This window comes from Oenanthe melanoleuca, chromosome 28 (genome assembly GCF_029582105.1).
Source record: "Oenanthe melanoleuca isolate GR-GAL-2019-014 chromosome 28, OMel1.0, whole genome shotgun sequence".
NCBI classification, from domain to species: domain Eukaryota; kingdom Metazoa; phylum Chordata; class Aves; order Passeriformes; family Muscicapidae; genus Oenanthe; species Oenanthe melanoleuca.
The window spans coordinates 2228222-2247481 of record NC_079361.1 but is presented as its reverse complement, the minus strand read 5'-3'; the positions used below and the strand labels follow the sequence as shown (position 1 = coordinate 2247481).

The following is a 19260-nucleotide window of genomic DNA, read 5'->3' as shown; positions in this document are numbered from 1 at the left end:
TTCATTCCTGGTGTTCGGCACAGCCCAGTCCCGGTGTTCGGCACAGTCCAGTACCGGAGTTTGGCACAGCCCAGTCCCGGTGTTTGGCACAGCCCAGTCCCGGTGTTCGGCACAGTCCAGTACCGGTGTTTGGCACAGCCCAGTCCCGGTGTTCGGCACAGCCCATTACCAGTGTCCGGCACAGCCCAGTCCTGGTGTTTGGCACAGCCCATTGCCGGTGTTCGGCACAGCCGAGTCCCGGTGTTCGGCACAGCCCAGTCCCGGTGTTTGGCACAGTCCAGTACCGGAGTTTGGCACAGCCCAGTCCCGGTGTTCGGCATAGTCCAGTACCGGTGTTTGGCACAGCCCAGTCCCGGTGTTCGGCTCAGCCCAGTCCCGGTGTTCGGCTCAGCCCAGTCCGCTGTTTGGCACAGTTTATTCCTGGTGTTTGGCACAGCCCAGTCCCGGTGTTCGGCACAGTCCAGTCCCGGTGTCCCGCAGACCACGTCGGGCATTGACCGCGGGTAACCTGCGCCGGCAGTGGGCGTGGCCTGCTTGTTATCGACAGCCGCTTCCTCCAATCGCGCCTCTCCTCACCGCAGTGGGCGGGGTTTCATCTCTCCCCACCCCCGTCTCACCCAATGGGAAGGCCCGAACGGGCGGGATGGGCGGAGTCAAGGGAAATGCGCAGCGCTCTAAAAGGCGCCGCCGGCGGCGCGCGGGAGCTGCTGAGGGGCCGCGCGCTCCCGCCGGGCCCGGAGGTAACGCGCGGTCCTAAAGCCCGGCCCGGCCGGGGCTGAGGGCGGGAGGGGGGTCCCGGCCCCACACAGCCCCTCTGGGAGCCCCCAGCCTCACCTGCTGTGTGTGGGTGCCCGCCCACCGCGGGGGGTTCGCTGTGGGGGTCACCATCCCGGCAGATGCTTCTCGTGATGTCCCGTTCGTGGGTGGGTGTCTGGGCAGCGGGGGGAAAATTCTTGCTGGCTTTGGTTAAATGAGCACAGGGTGGGTTAGGGCGGGGAGTTTCCCCCAGCCGCCGGTCAGAGGTGGTGTGAGGGGAAGGGATTTCCCTTCCCTGTGCTGTCAGGGACTCACTGTGAGGGACCGTGAGGTGACCTGAGGGATCTGGGATGTTCCGTGAGGTGACCTGAGAGTTTGGGATGCTCCACGAGGAGACCTGGGAGTTTGGGGATGCTCTGAGATGACCTGAGAGTTTGGGATGCTCCGTGAGGCGTCCTGAGGGATCAGGGATGCTATGTGAGGCGATCTGAGAGTTTGGGATGCTCCGTAAGGTGTCCTGAGGGATCGGGGAGTTTGGGATGCTCCACGAGGAGACCTGGGAGTTGGGGATGCTCTGAGTGGCCTGAAGAATGGGGGATGTTCTGAGTGACCCCTGTGCCCGGGCTCCCAGCCCCGCTGTGCTCCCAGCGGACACAGAGCCACGTGTAGGAGCCCGGTGAAATGCAGCTCTGTGCTTTCCTGCCCGGAGCGAGCGCATTTCCTCGCGCTGTGCAGATGTGTGCTGATGTCTGTCTGTCCGCAGTTTAGGGAAGGGCAGCTGGGCGCAGCCTCCTGCTGGGGAATTCCCCCGCAGCTCCCGCAGTGCCCCTGACAGGGAGGGTTCTGTGCCTGTCTGCGGACCCGGCGGTGGTCAGTGGCTTTCTGCTGCCAAAAGCTCAGCTCTGATGGTTGCTGCCGTGCTCAGGAGCCTGTCTGCAGTGGTGACAGGCACTCAGCATCCCAACAGGCTGAAGTTGCTTTTCCTGCTGTTTTCTCCACTGCAGCATCCGGAGGGCAGGGGCTAACTGCCCAGCACATGTGGTCAGTGCTGCTGTCCCGGACAAAACCTTCAGTGCTCAGGAAGCTTTTATCTGCCTCTCCTAAAAACGGAGCTGATCTAAGAGGAAGAAGAGTGTTGCTCAGCTTTTGTTTCCTCACTCAGTGAACCTTTAAAGAGAACAAAAGGCCCAAGTTTCAGTTTTGGTGATGATGTGGCAATTGCCTGGAGCTGCTCTGGACAGGAGCAGGGCGGATGTGGTGCCTTTACCGTTCAAAAGAAACCAGCTACAGGAAGCCGAGTGGGGCCGTGCTAGAAAATGTCAAGTGACTGATAACGTGCTCGGTAATTTGAATTTGAACTGGTGTTGTTGAAGCTCTGTGTGTGTTTTAGGTAAAGGTGTGTCCAAAGCCTTTGAAATGGAAACGCCACTCCTACACCCTCCACTGTCACAGTTTTGCACTTCCTCAGACCTTTATTCTGGTTTGTTAGTGAAGCCCCATAGTGGTTCCAAAGAAACACCCCATTTGCAGTTCTGCTGGGTCTACTCCCTCAATGCAGAAGTGTTTTTATTTAAATAATTTAAGGAGTCAGACAGGCTTAATTAGAAGGGAGGTTTCTTCCTGCGGTTTTTGTTTGGGAATGTGTCCTCCCTGTTCCCGAACACTGGTACATCATGGACTGCTAATTCCTGAGGGAACAGCGTGGGGTAGGAGCACTTGGTATCCGAGAGTTACACCTGGCTCTGGTGAACCATGAATGGTTTGGGTTGGAAAGGACTTTAATTAAAGATCATCCCCTCCTAACCCTAGAACGTGTGTGTTTTCCAGTGGCTGTGTTTGTAACTAAGCATCGGTGAGGGAAGGCCCGAGCTGCAGTGCTGAGCAAAGCTAGGGAAGGTCTGTATATGTTGGGAAATATTTGCTTCTAACCTGAATTTGCTGAATAAAATGCATGTCTGGTTTGAGAAGCTGCACACTCAGCTGCACTTCAGCTCATGTGTGAGTGTACCCCGGGTTGTGCACAGTGAGAGTAGAACTCGGGGATGGTCTCCACTGGGAAGAGCTTTTCCTTCTTGGGTGACTGAAGGTGATGCAGAAAGCCTACCATGGAAAGGGAACTTAGAGGGATGGAGCAGCTCTGAGAGAATGGGGCTTGGTCAGCCTGGAGAAGTTCTGGGTGGACCTCATGGTGGCCTTCAGTGCCTAAACGGAGCCTGCAAAAAAATGAGTGACAGAGAGAGACTGTTTGAAAGAGCCTGGAGTGCCAGGGGGAATGGCTTCCACTGCCAGAGGGCAGGGTTAGAGCAGGAATTGTAGGAAGTTCTTCCCTGGGAGGGTGGGGAGCCCTGGCACAGGGTGCCCAGAGCAGCTGTGGCTGCCCCTGGATCCCTGGAAGTGTCCACGGCCAGGTTGGATGGGGCTTGGAGCAGCCTGGATAGTAGAGATGTCCCTGCACATGTGGCATTGGAGGGTTTTAAGGTCCCTTCTGACCCAAACCATTCTGGGATTCCATGATTCCCCGACAGCAGAAGTGGGAACACCTCACCCTTTCCCTTGAAACGTGGTTGCTGCCCGAATGCACAGCTGGCATTACAGAAACGCTGTAATTCGTGCAGAGGCCACAGCTTCCCCAGGGACACTGTGTGCCCTGACCCCTCGTTATGGGGTGCTGGGAAGCAAAGTGGGAGCAGCGTTGTGAAGGGGGGTCAGGAGTTATGGCCTGGGCTTTTCCTGGAGCGAGAGGGGCCACGGGGACAGCTCGGGTGGCACCGCGGGTGGCTCTGGGCTCTGCAGGCTGGGCAGCTCCGAGCACAGGCTGCAGATCCAACACATCTCCTCACGCTGCCGATAAACCCCTGGCGCTCCAGCCCATAACCCGTGTGCGGCAGCACCTGCTGGGTTATTTGCAGCCGTCCATCCCCCTCCCGCTGCCCGTCAATGGAACTATTCCTGGCGTGGTGACTCGCGTGGCGTGAGCAGCGACGTGTCGTGGCGCAGATGAGTGAGTGGGAAGGAAAGGGGCCGTCCCTGAGCTGTACCTGCCGAGCCTTTCCCCTCCCGGCTGGGGCTGGAGGCGTGCTGTCTCGGATTTATGACATAAAAAAGATTCTTTCACTCCTGTCCCTCATCGAGATGAGCACGCCCCCCGCATCACGCGATTAAAATGTGCCTGTGTAATGAGAGTACGAAATAGCAGCTTAAAATCCACTTCTTAGATGGATCAAGGATAATGGGGTTCATCTCCAATCAGCTTGAAATCCCTTGAAACAATTAAAGCTCAGCCTGGCGACTTAGAAGAATCAAAGATTTTTTGGATGAATGTAAACCTTAAATAAAATTAGCGTTTAAAAAACGGCGGTGAAAGCAACGTGGGAGCCACCAAAGAACAAACAACATAATTTTGATTCAAAGAGATTAAACAGAGGTGTCCCAGGGCTGTGTCCCCCCAGAGGCAGCCGGGATCCCCGGGGAGCGGGGCTGGGGGCAGGCGTGGGGCCGGAGCCTCCTTAAGAGAGGCGGCGGTGTGGGGTGACGAGCCGCTTCCAATTGCGAGGCAGCAGCACATGACATAAGATGCTCCAGATCTGCCTCCTGGGCGCTAGTTTAAAAATAAAGGATCTTACACGTCGGGCTCGGCGCCGGCTGCAGAGGGGAGGCTGCGGGACGGGCGATGCGTGGTGAGGCTGCAGGGCTCGGCGGGGGCAGCGTTTGGGGCAAAGGGAGCCTGGAATTGAAGTTGTTTGGTTCGTGGTGCTCTGGGGGAGCTGTGGGTGTCACGCTGGTTTTGCCGTGGGGTTTGAGCTGTCAGAATTTCCTGTGTTTCGTGCAGATGCAGCAGGCTCGAGTTGTGCCTCTTTGGGGTTGCCTCGCTCACGTCAGTGGAGCTTTGCTGTGACGTTTGGATATATTTTAAATTTCCAAGCCTGTTTTTGCAGGGACAGTGCTGTGTGAGTCAGAGGCGAGGATGGCACTTGCAGAACCAGTCTCCGTGGTTTATTGCAACTCAGCTCTTCAAGGGAACGGCGAGGTGCCACGGGAAGATGTGCTGCTCAACTCTTCACCCAGGTTTGTCTAATCCAGGGTTTTATTTGCTCTGTTGTGACCTGTAAATATAGTTTGTATTCTACCATGCTTACTTTGATTAATTAAAATGATTTTGGAAGAGCCCTGCCTCTGCAGGCAGCAGCTCATGTGCAGTACCTACACTGATCTCAAACTCCTGCTGGTAAGAGGCTGCTTAGATTTACAGACTAAGGAGAAGATTAGGGTCTATATCTCAGCACAGCAAAATGGGATCTAACTGACTAAAACCTCCTTACCTAAATTTTTTGGGGCTGTATTGAATTACATGTCATAAGGGGGAGCAAAAGATGGCTTGATTGACTGTGAGGGAAATAGCTGAGGCTTTTCTGCTCATATTACTGGGTCATTTGCATACTTTGATCATAAAAGCTGGTGGAGAAATGGTGCAGAACTATTGCAACTGAGGATTAATTTGAGCTGAAAAATGTTCTCAATAATGAGGAGGGAGTACAGAGGTGGGAATATCTCATAATCCCCTTGGGGGAAATAAAGAAATTATTTACTCAGCCCTGGTTGCTGGCTTGCAGATTAGTTCAGAGAAGCAGTTCTGCTTTAGGACAGGACATGGGATCAGCCATGTCAGATCTTCCTTGGGCATTAAACCTCCTCATATGCCCAAAACAGTCATAGTTTACTGTTCCCTAGAAATTATGAATAAATGTAGATTAGAGAGAAGAGATTTCCTCCTTACCCTGAAATTCACACAGTGCCTGTGCTGGATTGTCTTGTCTCTGGTAGAAAGGAAATAAAATGTGGGACTTGGTGGGAGCCCTGCCTGGCTTAGGCTGAGGAGTTTGTGTGGGCCCAGAGGAGCTCTCACCTGTGTGCAGTGTGACTGTGATGGGCAGAGTCAGGGCTCCCTGCACTGTTGCAGTTATTGTGATGTCAGGGCCCTTCTGGAAAAGCCTGGGGTTGGTGCTGCAGGTGTTGCTGTGGGGAAGGGAAAATACCAGCCTGGAGAAACAACATCTGCGTGATGGGCTGAGGCAAAGGGCTGGTAGGACAGGGCAGGATGGAGAGTTTGGGTCTCTGCAGTGTAACCTTAAATCAGCCACAACTCAGACCTCAGTGCTCTGCCTGTGGTCCTGGCAGGGCATTGCCCAGGGCAGGGAACAAAGCAGCAGCTGCCTGCTTGGAGGGTGGGATTCCCAAATCTCACTGGGTCTGGATTCCAGCTCCTGCTCTCAAGTGGGACATGAGACTTGATTATCCCTTACCTCCTCATTAGGGCTGTGAGACAGCCCAGCTTGGAAAGGGATGGAGTGAGAACAGTTCTGCAAGCAGGCAAGTGGTGCTTCACCAGCTCCTGCAGGGCTGAAAGTGAAAGCACAGCTCAGCTGGGAGGAGCATGGCTGAAGCACATGGGGATGAGCCTGTTTCTGTTTCTTCCCAAGTGTCTGGTGGGAGCACTGGCTTGAATAGCAATACCTAAGAACAAGATTGCCTGTTAAACCAATTTCCTGCTCTTTGCAGGAAATCTCTGTGGGTTTCCCCATGGGGTGACTCAGAGTGTCCCCAGGGCCTCCCCTGTTGTTGGACTCACATATTGCAGACAGGAGATGAGTTCCAGATCCGAGTGTCCCTTCCTGCCCCCCTTCTCCTCCTCCCAGCTGCAGATTCTTTGTTTCAGGCACCTGGAGCAGACTTCAGGCATTAAATGATGGCTGTTTTTGGGATGATGTTTATGCATTCTTCTGCAGCTTGTCTGCAATGAAAGCTGCAATTAGGACAACACTCATGTGTTCAAAACCAGCACAGGCAGAGCTTGCAGACACAGAGGTACCTGTTCCATTGCTGGGGCCATGCAGGGCAGTGAATTATTAAAGTCACCTGCAGAACATCAGGAATCACTTTGACATCCAAGGACTGAGTGACATTAAGGGATGGAGGAAACCTGCCTGTGGCAGGCAGCCCTCAGAGTTCTCATCCAGGAATAATTCCTTTTGCCTTGCAGAACTGCTGAGCCACACAACAGTGAGCCAGGGGAAGATTCCAAGATGGAGACATCTCGGGTGAAGTCACTCAGTCCCAAAGGTGAATGGATGGAAGTTTGGGGACTGTGGGGTGCCTGAAATTATTATTGCAACAAGAGAGGGATTTCTCAAACCATGACAATGGAAGAAGCAGCTCAGGTTGCAGGATGGGTTGTGCAGGAGTGTCTGGGACTCAGACTTTAAAGCACAGCTGTGCTTCAAGGATTAAACAGGCAGTGTCAGTGCCTGGTGCTCATCTGTCAGGTACCAGTATCCTGCTTTCAGTCCTCCTTAAAAGAATAAAAAAAAATAGCAGAGTATAAGATGCAGGAGACTGTCACCTTACCAGTACAAGAGCCTGAGGGAGCAGAGCAGGTTAGAGGGGATGTAAGTGGGAAATGTTTAACAAAAACTGGAAGTGCTCTAGAGGCTCCTAGTCTAAAATACTGGGAGTCACCTGGCAAAATTGCCATGAAGAAGGGGTCAGAAAAGGGGTGTGGGAGGGGGTGTGACAGCATTTGCTTTCATATGCTTGAGACTTGTGTTTCTTTTGCTGTTACAGCAGCAGGAAATATCTAAATCCAAGATGCTGAACTCCTTTTCTTTCAAAGCAGCCTCATCCCCTCCTGGCTCCAGTGTGTGGACAACACATCGAGATGGAGAGGTCAGGCTGAGGATGGAGGAACAGGGCATTGGCAGTGAGGCCCCAAAGACTGTGCACCAGCTCCTGCAGGAAAGTGTCAACAAATACAGTGACTTCTATGCCCTTGCAACCAAAAAAGATGGCCAGTGGACAAAGCTGACGTATAAGATGTACTATGATGAGTGCTGGAAAGCAGCCAAAAGCTTTCTGAAGGTAAGGGTTTGTTGAATTCTCTTTCTGCATATTCAGAGAATCCTAAAACCAGCATGGTTTGGGTTAGGGGGACCACAAAGCCCATCCAGTGCCACCCCTGCCATGGCAGGGACACCTCCCACTGTCCCAGGCTGCTCCAGCCCCAATGTCCAGCCTGGCCTGGGACACTGCCAGGGATCCAGGGGCAGCCACAGCTGTGCCAGGGCCTCCCCACCTTCACAGCCAAGAATTTCTTCCCAACACCTGATGGAAATCTCTTCTTTCAATTTAAAACTGTTCTTCCTTTTCCTACCACTGTGGAAAACATCAAGTTTAATGTTCACTCATTTAAGTGCTAGAATGGCTGCAGCCAAGTTCATCTTAAACCTGCAAATTCCCTGGGTGCAGATGAATCTTAGAGTGACAGGGAAGTGCCTGAACATGATATGGACATCTTGGTATTTAATTTTTTTGACAGTCCACATTTAACCAAGAAAAAAAGGATGTAAGGAAGCATTTAAAGTGAGGTGTTTGAGGTGTATTGCAAACCTGGACACTGCCCCTCCAGAGGCATGGAAAAGTTCATTTTTCTAAGAAAAAACTTAAAGGGCTGCTTACAAACCAGATTTAAATGTCCCATGTGGCCCAACCTTTTGCTTGTGCTGCTGGAATTAGGAGATTTGGAGGCAGAAACCAACACTCCCTGTTTTTACTGTTGGGATCAAGTCCTTATCTCTTCTAAGGCTAGTCTGGTTTTACTCCTGTGGTGGAATCTTCCACTCTGGGACAAAACCAGAGTCTGGCTGAGGGAGTTAAAGACTGGGACTCCAAGAGCTGAAATTTCATAGCTGAGTGTGACTGGAGCTTGTTGCTGTGGCCATTATTGAACTCTGACATTTCCAACTTGTCCCAAATGTCCCAGGAGGTGTTGCCTGACTTCACCTCTCACCTTTTCATGCCCATCCCAAGGGGAACTGGTAACTCCTGGATGGGAGGTTTGTATTCCTGTGAATATAATGCTCACTGTGAATTCCAGTGAGCCAGTCTCTCCAAGGGCAGACCCCAGCAAATCCCTGTTTGCTGCCCACTTACAGTGGGACAGGGGTGTGAAACTTTCTCTGGTTCCCTCTTGGCTGCTGGGGAGTTTTTCAGTGGGAGTTCGTGTAAGAACATGAACTCTTCCCTCAGAGCAGAGATCTGAGCCCAGAGAAGGCAGGCTGCTGTAATGCCATCTCTTGTTTACAGCTGGGGCTGCAGCGTTTCCATGGAGTGGGCATCCTGGGATTTAATTCTGCAGAGTGGTTCATTGCTGACATTGGAGCTATCCTTGCAGGGTAAGACTCTTGTTTCTTGCCATGCATTTTGTTTTGGCAGGCAGAGAGTGACTGCAGTATCCACATGAGAAGCAGGTTTTGATTAAAACCCCAGTAAAACAAATTAAAAAGCCCCAAACCCAATTGCTTATATTTGTATTTAATGAAGGTAGATAGAAGCTGAACTATTTCAAAATGAATTCATGAGACAAAAAGTAATTTTTTTTTTAGCCAGCTGCTTCTCTCATAATATGACCAGTAGGTTAATCCAAAAGTATTCTTATGTACACAGTGATTAAAATATGGTAGGAAATGCCAGAGAATGCTGTGGCTGGACTGTGATATCTGACTTCCACATGAGATATTTTGGTCCCTTGCACCACTCCTGACATTTCCCACGCCCCAGAACAGAATCTTTCCTCTTGGAATTAAGCCCTCCCCTCTTTGTTGTCATTTTATGGGATATTCTTCTTAAAGTTTTTTCTCTGAAATGGTCTGAATTTTGCCAGCAATTCTGCTTGTCCTCTGACTCTGTGTTTTGCTTTTCTGTTTTGTTTTTTCCCTTTTCCAGGGGATTTGCTGTTGGGATCTACACTACAAACTCTCCTGAGGCCTGTCATTATGTAGCAGAGAACTGCAGTGCCAACATTATAGTGGTGGAAAACCATAAACAGCTGCAGAAAATCTTAGAAGTAATTATGTTTTTAAAATGCCTGGGGGTTACAGCAGCCTGTTGACAGAAGTGGGAGGGTAAAATGCTGTGGGAGGGCATTACTTGAGGGGAGTGCTGGGTCTGCTGAGAGCAGAGGTGAACTCCTTGGTGTGCTCCCTGCTCCAGCCAGGTGAGCTGGCACTGTGTCTCACAGGAGGTTAAGTGGTGCTTTCACTTCTTAAAAGCCTTGGGCTTAAAACAGAGGAAGCCAAAATGAACAACTGAGCATCCTCTAGGTTGTCTGGCAACATCCCAGCTCAAATTATGACTGATACTAGTGAGGCAAATCCATTCTTTCAGGAGCACAGATGGGATTCTCTTGGCTTTACTTAAAGTGGCCAATATGAGGAGCATTCTAAGTGGGGTTACAGGGACCAGCAGCATTTGCTCCTTCTAACAAATCTCCCTTAACACAGATTGAAGACAGACTACCTCATCTGAAGGGCATTGTCCAGTATGGGGAGGAGATCAAAGAGAAGAGGCCAAATCTGTACTCAGTAAGTCCTGGGCTTCTTCACAGCTTCCAAGTCCTGGTTGTGTTCAGCTGTGGGACCTTAAACATCTGGTGGGTGACAGCCTGTCCATGAGATGGTCTTTAAGGTCCCTTCCAAGCCAAACCAGCCTGGGGTTCTGTGACTGATCATGAGATCCCCTGAGCTCATGCTGGCTGTGGTGGGCAGGAGGTCTCTGCTGTTGTGCAACCTGGATGATCCTTGTAAAGGAGCTGTGAGCCTGCTGACCTTTGCCAGACACCTTGGGGCCCACAGTTACTCAGGGAGTTGCTGCAGAGCTGTAAAGCTCCTGGGGTGGGTCCTTTGCTTCTCCCTGTGTCTGCCAGAAAACACTGTGGGGTGACAGTGTGGATTTCCAGCCTCTTCCAGAGGTGTGGACAGGGAGAACAGCTTCTTTCTCTTGGTGTGTAGCAAAGAGTTTCATCCTTGCTGTGGGTGATACCTTCCAAAGGGACTGAGCTCTTCTGTTCCCTGCAGTGGAGGGAGTTCATGGAGCTGGGCAAGGACGTGCCCGACTCGAGGCTGCGCGAGATCATCGCGGCCCAGAAACCCACCCAGTGCTGCACCCTGATCTACACCTCGGGCACCACGGGGCAGCCCAAGGGAGCCATGCTGAGCCACGACAACGTGAGTGCCAGAGCCACCAGCAGCTGAGAGCTCAGGGCATCCTGAGTGGGAGGGACCCTCAGGGATCATCAGTCCCTGCCCAGCCCCCAACAGCCCCACCCTGAGCATCCCTGAGAGCGCTGTCCAAACTCAGCCTTGGGGACCATTCCCTGGGGAGCCTGGGCAGTGCCCAGCACCCTCGGGGGGAAGAACCTTTCCCTGAGCTCCATGCCAGCCCTGACACAGCTCCAGCCCTTGCTGGGCTCCTGGCCCTGTCCCAGAGAGTTCAGTGCCTGCAGACCTGTCAGGGACTCATGCGTCTCATTGCTGTGGGATATGGCTGGAGCCAAGTGTTCTGTACTTTGGGAAAGGGTTTAAAACCCAGCTGGAGGAAGGATCTGTGAAATTAGACTCTGGAACCCTAATTAATACTTGAGTGCCCAAATTCAGACTCCAGAGCCCAAAGCTGGGCAAGTTGGTCACTTTTCTGCTCAGCCCAGCCTTACCCCATCACTCCCAGGCTCAGCAAAGGCAGATGATTTACAGGAGCTCTGGAATTGTGTCCAAGGTTAGAATTGGGGCCCAGATCTGCACATCAAAACAGATTCCCCATAAATTATTCTGTTAAGGCTTTTCATGAAAAGTTTTGCAGGGGGAAGAACCTGTCCCTGTCCCAGAGCTCAGCCCCTGCCCCTCTGCCTCCCATTGGCAGGAGCCGTTTTTGCTCCAGCAGAACGAGCCCAGTGCTGCTGTTGAGCTCCCAGGATGCTGGAGCTGTTCTGTGCTGTGTGTTCTGTTCTGTGCTGTGTGTGCTGTGTGTTCTGTGCTGAGCTGTGCTGTGTGCTGTCTGTGCTGTGTGCTGTGTGTTGTGTGCTGTGTGTGCTGTGTGTTGTGTGCTGTGCTGTGTGTGCTGTGCTGAGCTGTGTGTTCTGTGCTGTGCGTGCTGGGCTGTGCTGAGCTGTGTGTGCTGTGCTGTGTGTGTGTTGTTCTGTGCTGTGCTGTGTGTGCTGTGCTGTGTGTGCTGAGCTGTGTGTTCTGTGCTGAGCTGTGTGTGCTGTGCTGTGCTGTGTGTGCTGTGCTGAGCTGTGTGTGCTGTGCTGAGCTGTGTGTGCTGAGCTGTGCTGTGCTGTGTGTGCTGTGCTGTGTGTGCTGTGCTGTGCTGTGCTGTGTGTTCTGTGCTGTGTGTGCTGTGCTGTGTGTTCTGTGCTGAGCTGTGTGTGCTGTGCTGTGTGTGCTGAGCTGTGTGTTCTGTGCTGAGCTGTGTGTGCTGTGTGTGCTGTGTGTGCTGTGCTGTGTGTGCTGAGCTGTGTGTGCTGTGTGTTCTGTGCTGTGCTGTGTGTTCTGTGCTGAGCTGTGTGTGCTGTGCTGTGCTGTGTGTGCTGAGCTGTGCTGTGTGTGCTGAGCTGTGCTGTGTGTGCTGTGTGTGCTGTGTGTGCTGTGCTGTTGTGTTCTGTGCTGAGCTGTGTGTGCTGAGCTGTGCTGTGTGTGCTGTGTGTGTGTGCTGAGCTGTGTGTGCTGTGCTGTGTGTTCTGTGCTGTGAGTGCTGTGCTGTGCTGTGCTGTCTGTGCTGTGTGTGCTGTGCTGAGCTGTGTGTGCTGAGCTGTGTGTGCTGAGCTGTGTGTGCTGTGCTGTGTGTGCTGAGCTGTGAGTGCTGAGCTGTGAGTGCTGTGCTGTGTGTGCTGAGCTGTGTGTGCTGAGCTGTGCTGTGTGTGCTGAGCTGTGCTGTGTGTGCTGAGCTGTGCTGTGTGTGCTGAGCTGTGCTGTGTGTGCTGAGCTGTGTGTGCTGAGCTGTGTGTGCTGAGCTGTGTGTGCTGTGCTGTGCTGTGCTGTGTGTGCTGTGCTGAGCTGTGAGTGCTGTGCTGTGTGTGCTGTCCCTGCTCTGAAGGCCTGTGTCCTGTTCCTGTTGCAGCTGACGTGGACAGCAGCCGTGGCCGGACGCTTCATCGCGCTGAGCGACGCCCAGGAGCGGCAGGAGCACGTGGTCAGTTACCTGCCCCTCAGCCACATCGCTGCCCAGATGTGTGACATTTGGGCAGCCATGACCTTCGGAGTGCAGGTTTACTTTGCCCAACCAGATGCACTGAAGGTAAAAAATAAGATGATGAACTTACACCCATCCACTGCTTGAGCTGGGTGGGTGCTTGAAATGAGGCTCTGTAACCTCGTAGTTCTGTCAGCTTTCCTAGCTGGGTTTGCTTTGCCCACTGACCAACTGCCCCTGTTGGTTTGACTGGAGCCTGACCTTCACCTTTTGCCTCAGTCACAAACTGGGAGAAGCTGACCCAGCACTTCACAACTGGGAGCTGCTGAGTTCTTACCTGACACCTGGTGCCACATCAAGAAATGCTTGAGCAACAGCCTTGTTTGCTCTGCCCACATTGCACCATGGCCCCAGCTAAAGCTGAGTCCTCAGAAAGGATTCTTGTGTCAGCACTGGCACTGAAAGCATCGACCTTTGCTCCCACTGCAATGCCTCAGGGGTTCCCTTCTCCTGGAGGTGCTGCAAAAAACAAACAATTCATCAAAACTCATGCAGTCACCCAAGTTTTTGCTAGTGATCAGTCCTGACCAGATATCTGCAGTGAATCATTTCTAAAAACTACATTAAATCCTGCTTCTCTCAGGGCAGCTTGGTGGAGACCCTGCGGGAAGTGAGGCCAACTGCTTTTCTGGGAGTTCCTCGTGTCTGGGAAAAAATGGAAGAGAAAATGAAATCTGTGGGCATGAAAGCCTCAGCATTCCGAAGGAAAGTGGCATCGTGGGCCAAGGAAGTGGGGCTGCAGACCAACCTCAAGAGGATGAATGGGTAATTATGATGATAATTATATCATTATTATGGGTAATTACTGCACTTCAGGGATGCTGATGAGTTTTAGGAGAACTTTCCTGTCAGATCAGGGATTTTATTCCATCCAGGATTATATCCCATGTGACAGGCCAGTGGCACTTGCATGCAAGGGGGAGCAGCAAGGGCTGGAGGGGGGGAACCAATCCATTAATTTATGGAATGAAGTGCAGTGGGATGGAGCTGGAAGGACTCTCCATGTGCTGCTGCAGGTACTCGGAGGTGCCGGTGAATTTCCGCCTGGCCAGGCAGCTGGTGTTCAGGAAGGTGCGCAAGGCCCTGGGGCTGGACCGCTGCTCCAAGTGCTACACTGGGGCTGCTCCCATCACCAGAGACACCCTGGAGTTCTTTCTGAGCCTGAACGTCCCTGTGCTGGAGCTCTATGGCATGAGTGAGAGCTCTGGGCCTCACACCATCTCCCTACCTCACGCCTTCAAGCTGGGCAGGTGAGCACCTTCCTGCCTCTGGCACATCCATCCCTCCTGTGCAGCTCATCCCCAGAGCCTTGACACTAAAAGGTCATGAAGAGATCTGCCAAGGGCAGCAGCAGCAGCAGGGATATGTGCATTTACCTTGGCTGGGTTCTGTGGGAGCTGGGGAAGAAGAGAGGGGCTGGTGGGATGAAGGAAGGATTGGTAACTCCAGCCTACCCTTCACTTTAATGGCAAATGACTAAAGGGTGCAGGGTGTCTTTGAGTGGCTCCTTCAGCCTGCACAGTGAGAGTTTGCTGCCAAGGACATAAATGTGCTCATTCAGAGCTCAGGAGCTGAGAACAATGAGTGCAAAGCAGCAGGTGTGTGAGCACTGTTCTCTGCAATAGCAGGTTTTTCTGCAGCTGCCCTTCTGGAGCAGATCCTTTGAAGCTTTTTGCTGGGGCTTTGTTCAAACCCTTCAGCTTGAGAGCTGCTGCTGTAACCTCTGCTTGAATCCAGTTTAAAATGAATGAATCCTTGCTCTGTTTCAGCTGTGGGAAGGAGCTGACAGGCTGCCACACCCTGATCCATAAACCTGACAAGGATGGCATTGGGGAGATCTGCTTCTCAGGAAGGCACATCTTCATGGGCTACCTGAACATGGAGGACAAAACCAAAGAGGCCATCGATGAGGATGGCTGGCTGCACTCAGGGGACCTGGGCAAGCATGACAAGGATGGATTCCTCTTCATCACAGGCAGAATTAAAGGTAACACATCCCCTGACTTTTATCTTGATGTTGTGCAGCACTGTGGAATCAGAGAGTTGTTCATGCTGGGGAGGATCTCATGGATCCCAACTAACCCACGTCCCCAGTTTCCACATCTTTGAAATCCCTCCAGGGATGGTGACTCCACCACTGCCTTGGGCAGCCTGCTCCAATTCTGAACAGTGAAGAAATTTTTCCCAATATCCATCTTAAACCTCCTCTGGTACAGGGGAGGCTCTGCTGGTTGTGTGGTTGTGACTTGCACAGAAAAAATATTTAAATCCTTCTCCTGCTGTAAAGGGTGTCCTGCCCTGTGGTGGGAGGAGAGGGGCAGCCTCTGGAGCCAGGGTGTGTTTGCAGTGGGGGAGAAGGTGATTGCAGCACCAGTGCAGTTTCTGCTTTGTGGGCTTGTTTTACCAGCAGCTCCCTGAGTTTCAGGAGCTTTGCTGGGTGATCTCCAAGGAAAACAGCAGCTTAACACTGTTGTGCAAGTGCCTTGTCACAGTGTGGCTCTTGGGACAGCAGTTTGAGCAACCCCAGACAAAGGCAAGGCCACTCAAACCTTCAGCTCTCAGAAAGAGAGAGGTGCTCATGTGAGGGCTGCTCTCAGGAGCAGGAGATTGAGAAGGGGGGCTCCCCTCTGCTCTGCAGCACAAGGGAACCTCCTTTCACTTCAGTTCCTGACAATCTGGTGCCAACTTAGAGACCTTGGTCTGTGCCAAGGGGCTCCTCCTGCGTTGCCAGACTGCAAACACCCTGCAGCACCAAGGCAGCTTTGGCTGGGCTGGGTGTGAGCAGCTCCTGCTCCTCTCTCCAGGCTGAAGGAGTCATGGGATCAGCCCTGAGGCTGCAAAAGATCCTTGAGTGCAGCACCCCCAAGGCCACCACTAAACCACATCCTCAAGTGCCACATCCCCACCTTTCTGAGCACTTTTGGGGATGTCACCCTGTGACTTTCCCAGTCCTGGTGTGCTGCCTCCTCCAGCTCTGCTGGCACAGACTCACTGTTTGATCCAGCAGACACAACAGTTGAGTTCTTTCAGATTGTGGGAAGGGGAGAAGCTCCAAGCATTAATCAGGATTTGTTTTCCAGAGCTCATCATCACTGCAGGAGGTGAGAACATTCCTCCTGTTCCCATTGAGGATGCTGTCAAGAATGCTATTCCCATCATCAGCAATGCCATGTTGGTTGGAGACAAAGCCAAGTTCCTCTCTATGCTCCTGACACTAAAGGTAATGGAAAACAGGATGGGGATCCACCACCTGTGCTGCTGAGTCTCATTAATTCCAGGGAGGGGGAGTTACACATTTTTAATGTCTTGTGGAGACAAGAGCCCAGAGCACAACTGGCTGTAGCTGAGCTGTAAAGAGCAGCTGAAAGCACAGAGTTGTCCCTTGCTCAGACCATCAGGCCCTGCTGTTGTTCAGGGCAGCTTTTTCTGTGCCACAGAGAGCAGGAAGAAATAGAAAGAAAAAACCCAAAAGTGAGGAAAAGGAAACCCTTCAGTTCTCCTCTGCTGTTTCAGTCTCTCCCAGAGCAGTCTGGAGCTAAAGAGCTGCCAGGGATTTCTTTGTCAGACTCTGGCTTTAAACTCCACCAGGACACATTTGTGGTGGCCTGTGCTGACTGTCAGAGTGGGAATTGCTCCTTGGTGAGACTGAGGCAAACAGCCTTGGCCTGGGGCAGGAGACTGAGCCCTGCTGCACTTGTCACTGTTCAGTGCTGTGTGTGACTTCCAGACTGCTGCTGCACAGTGTAGGGGAGTAAATTGTGCTCCAGAAAAGGTCTGGATAAAAGTGATTAACCTTGGATAGCACAGGAGGAATTTGGCAATTGAGCTCTGTACCCTGCTGGCTCCTGAGCAGGCAGGTCTGAGGGGGTTTATCTGTCTTTTGTCCCAAAATCTCATTGGGGTTGGATGAGAGCTTGGGTGGGGAAGGACCCAGGGACTCCTGGGGCTCCTTGGTGCAGGGGGCCCCGGGTGCTGAGTGCTCAGGGGGCTGTTGTGGCCTGCAGTGCGTTGTGGATGCAGAAACGGGCGAGCCTGGGGATGACCTCACTCCAGAAGCTCTGGAGTTCTGCCAGAAGCTGGGCAGCAAGGCCACCAAGGTCTCAGAAATCATCAGCAGCAAGGACAAGGCCATCTATGCTGCCATCCAGAAAGGGATCTCTGCTGTCAATGAGGGAGCTGTGTCCAATGCCCAGAAAGTCCAGAAGTGGGTCCTGCTGGAGAAGGACTTCTCCCTCTTTGGTGGAGAGCTGGGTGAGTGGTGGGGGGTGTCTGGGGTTTGCTCTGTGTCCCTTCCCTGGCTATGGAACATCAACACAACCACAACCCCCAGTGCACAGAGCTGCCCTTGGCCTTTCCTCTCTGTGGCTTTTCCACGTGGCACTTTGGGGTGGGATGAACTGGGCTGAATTCCCACTCCTGCTCAGCAGCACTGAATGGAGCAGCACTTACCTTGTACTCTGGTGCCTCTTGCAGAGTTACAGAACATCCTGAGCTGGGAGAGACCTCAGGGATGATCAGTGCAGCCCCTGGCCCTGCCCAGCCCCTCAACAGCCCCACCCTGAGCATCCCTGAGAGTGTCCAAACGCTCCTGCAGCTCTGGCAGCCTTGGGGACCATTCCATGGGGAGCCTGGGCAGTGCCCAGCACCCTCGGGGTGCTGCTGGGCTGTTTCAGCTGACAGGGGAAGGGAGGGAGATTCTGTTAAACCCAAAGAGAAATTTAGAACCGGTCACTGTTCCTGTGTTCTGCCTCTCCCCTCCAGGCCTGGTGGGTGCTCCCAGTGGTTCCCCCCATTAACCCCGTGCTGGTTCCCCACATTAACCCTTTGCTGGTTCCCCCCAGGCCCCACCATGAAGCTGAGGAGGCCGGTGGTGAGTCAGAAATACCGGGACCAAATCGCTCAGTTTTACACAGACATCGAAACGCCCTCGGGGGAGCCCTCGAGCCGGACATAGAGCCTGGGCTGGAGCCGCTCCCGAGGACACTCCCAGTGCCTGGATCCTGGTGAAATAAAGGCTCAGCCTCCAGGCAGCCCTGGTGCCGCTTTGCTGTCCCTGTCCCACCCTGCAGTGTCGTGAGCGTGGTCCTGCCCATGTTCTGTGTCTTGTGTCCCCTGCTGAGATATCCCAAATATCTCAACTTTGTATTTTTTATTATTTCCGTTTTTATAAGGGCGATACAATGTTTACCTTAAATCCACGTGACCAATCCATGTTACGTTCTTACCAAAGTTTTCTTTTCTGGAGATGAATGTAAAACAGGAGCTGCAAATCAGGAGCTGCCCTTTTCCTGCTAAGGGAGAAAGGCAGATTTCATTTTCTAGCAGTGTCCTCACTCCCTGCTGCACGTTTCCCTGCATGCTGATGGCATCCATATAATTTTAAATCTCCTTTCCCACAAAGTATTCCTGTCTGAGATGACAAATGCTGGGTGACTGCACACAGCAGTGGAGGTGGAACCTCACATGAACTGGGTTTGTCTGTGCAATATTTTGAGTTTGTTTTACCTTTTTGAGTTATAATGAAGCCATAAGCTGTACTGTAGAAGCTGTACCCATGGCTGGTATTCTGGGAAGTGATTTACTCCAGGGATTATTTATAAGGCTGTGTACAATGTGTGAAATCTGTCTGTGTCTTACAATCCAGAAATGTTGTAGTGTCTGAAACAGGGAGCTCCAGAGGGGAGGGTTGGCTGAGGCTCTGTACCTGTGCTTGGGGACAGGAGATGGTGCTGGGAGCCCAGGCTGCTGCTGCTGAGGGTCTGTGATAACCAGCCCAGAGCTCTGCAGGTCCCTCATGGTGAATTCACTGAATGGAGGTCACAGACTCCCCCACCCGCAGAGCTGGAGGGAAGCACCTCAGCCAGGAGCCCCTGGTGCTCTGCAGGTTCATTCCAGGCTCTCCAATCCCAGCAGAAGGATTGCCTGTGCAATGGCTCCTTTCAAACCAGCAATCCTTACCTGAACACGGGCAGGCAGCCCAGCTCTGAGTCCCAGCACCATTTCCCAGGGAAAGGAGCAGCACTGGGAGGAGGTGGGGGCAGCTCAGTGCTGCTCACAGCAGGGCTGGGCTCACACCCAGAACTGTCCCTGCTTAGGGTCAGTGGAAGGCTGGGAATGCAGTGCTGGAACTGCAGCTCAGGCTGTGTCCCAGTGTCTGCAGAGCAATGTGTAATAAACTCCTCCAGTTGTGTCTCCTGCCTCTCTCATTCCTGGGGTGGGTTTGCCTGGGGCAGTGCCAGGGGCACAGGACACTCCCTCAGGGCACCTGAACCTGTGCTGGGCACTGCCAGGGCTCTGGCCTTGGGACACAGCCTGGAGCAGTGGGGACCCCCAAATCCCAGGGGAGCTGCCCCAGGCACAGGGACCCCTGACCTGAGCAGACACAGCCCCGATGGATTCAGGGACTCTGCAGCTTAGAGCAATTCCCTT

At 52.8% G+C, this 19260-nt stretch overlaps 1 protein-coding gene and 1 long non-coding RNA gene across 8 annotated transcripts; one reads left to right on the top strand and one right to left on the bottom strand.

Annotated features, from left to right (window-relative positions):
- Window positions 1-677: 677 nt before the first annotated feature.
- ACSBG2 (acyl-CoA synthetase bubblegum family member 2) lies at window positions 678-19023 on the top strand. Of its 7 annotated transcripts, none has more exons than XM_056512409.1 (15): window positions 678-740; window positions 4692-4821; window positions 6794-6873; window positions 7427-7668; window positions 8893-8981; window positions 9532-9652; window positions 10089-10169; window positions 10662-10811; window positions 12700-12876; window positions 13415-13596; window positions 13848-14081; window positions 14601-14818; window positions 15912-16051; window positions 16836-17082; window positions 17673-19023. In XM_056512409.1, the coding sequence occupies exons 2-15, from the start codon at window positions 4721-4723 to the stop codon at window positions 17783-17785; spliced, it is 2175 nt and encodes a 724-aa protein (XP_056368384.1). In that variant the 5' UTR covers window positions 678-740; window positions 4692-4720; the 3' UTR covers window positions 17786-19023. The 7 variants fall into 7 exon arrangements, with proteins under 7 accessions (XP_056368384.1, XP_056368382.1, XP_056368378.1 ...); XM_056512407.1 differs by having other exon boundaries at window positions 700-740; window positions 7424-7668; XM_056512403.1 differs by lacking the exon at window positions 678-740 and adding an exon at window positions 1756-2098 and having other exon boundaries at window positions 7424-7668.
- On the bottom strand, window positions 3665-6786 carry LOC130264330 (uncharacterized). Its single transcript, XR_008842457.1, has 2 exons — window positions 5531-6786; window positions 3665-4859 (listed from the first exon to the last, which is right to left on the bottom strand). It is a non-coding gene; the product is annotated as an uncharacterized LOC130264330 (long non-coding RNA).
- Window positions 19024-19260: the final 237 nt, after the last annotated feature.

Coding starts and splice junctions, on each gene's coding strand:
- ACSBG2 (XM_056512403.1), top strand. CDS start 1,963: ATGATGTGGCAATTGCCTGGAGCTGCTCTGGACAGGAGCAGGGCGGAT. Junction 4,822..6,793: donor CTGCTCAACTCTTCACCCAG/GTTTGTCTAATC, acceptor TTTGCCTTGCAG/AACTGCTGAGCCACACAACA. Junction 16,052..16,835: donor CTATGCTCCTGACACTAAAG/GTAATGGAAAAC, acceptor TGTGGCCTGCAG/TGCGTTGTGGATGCAGAAAC.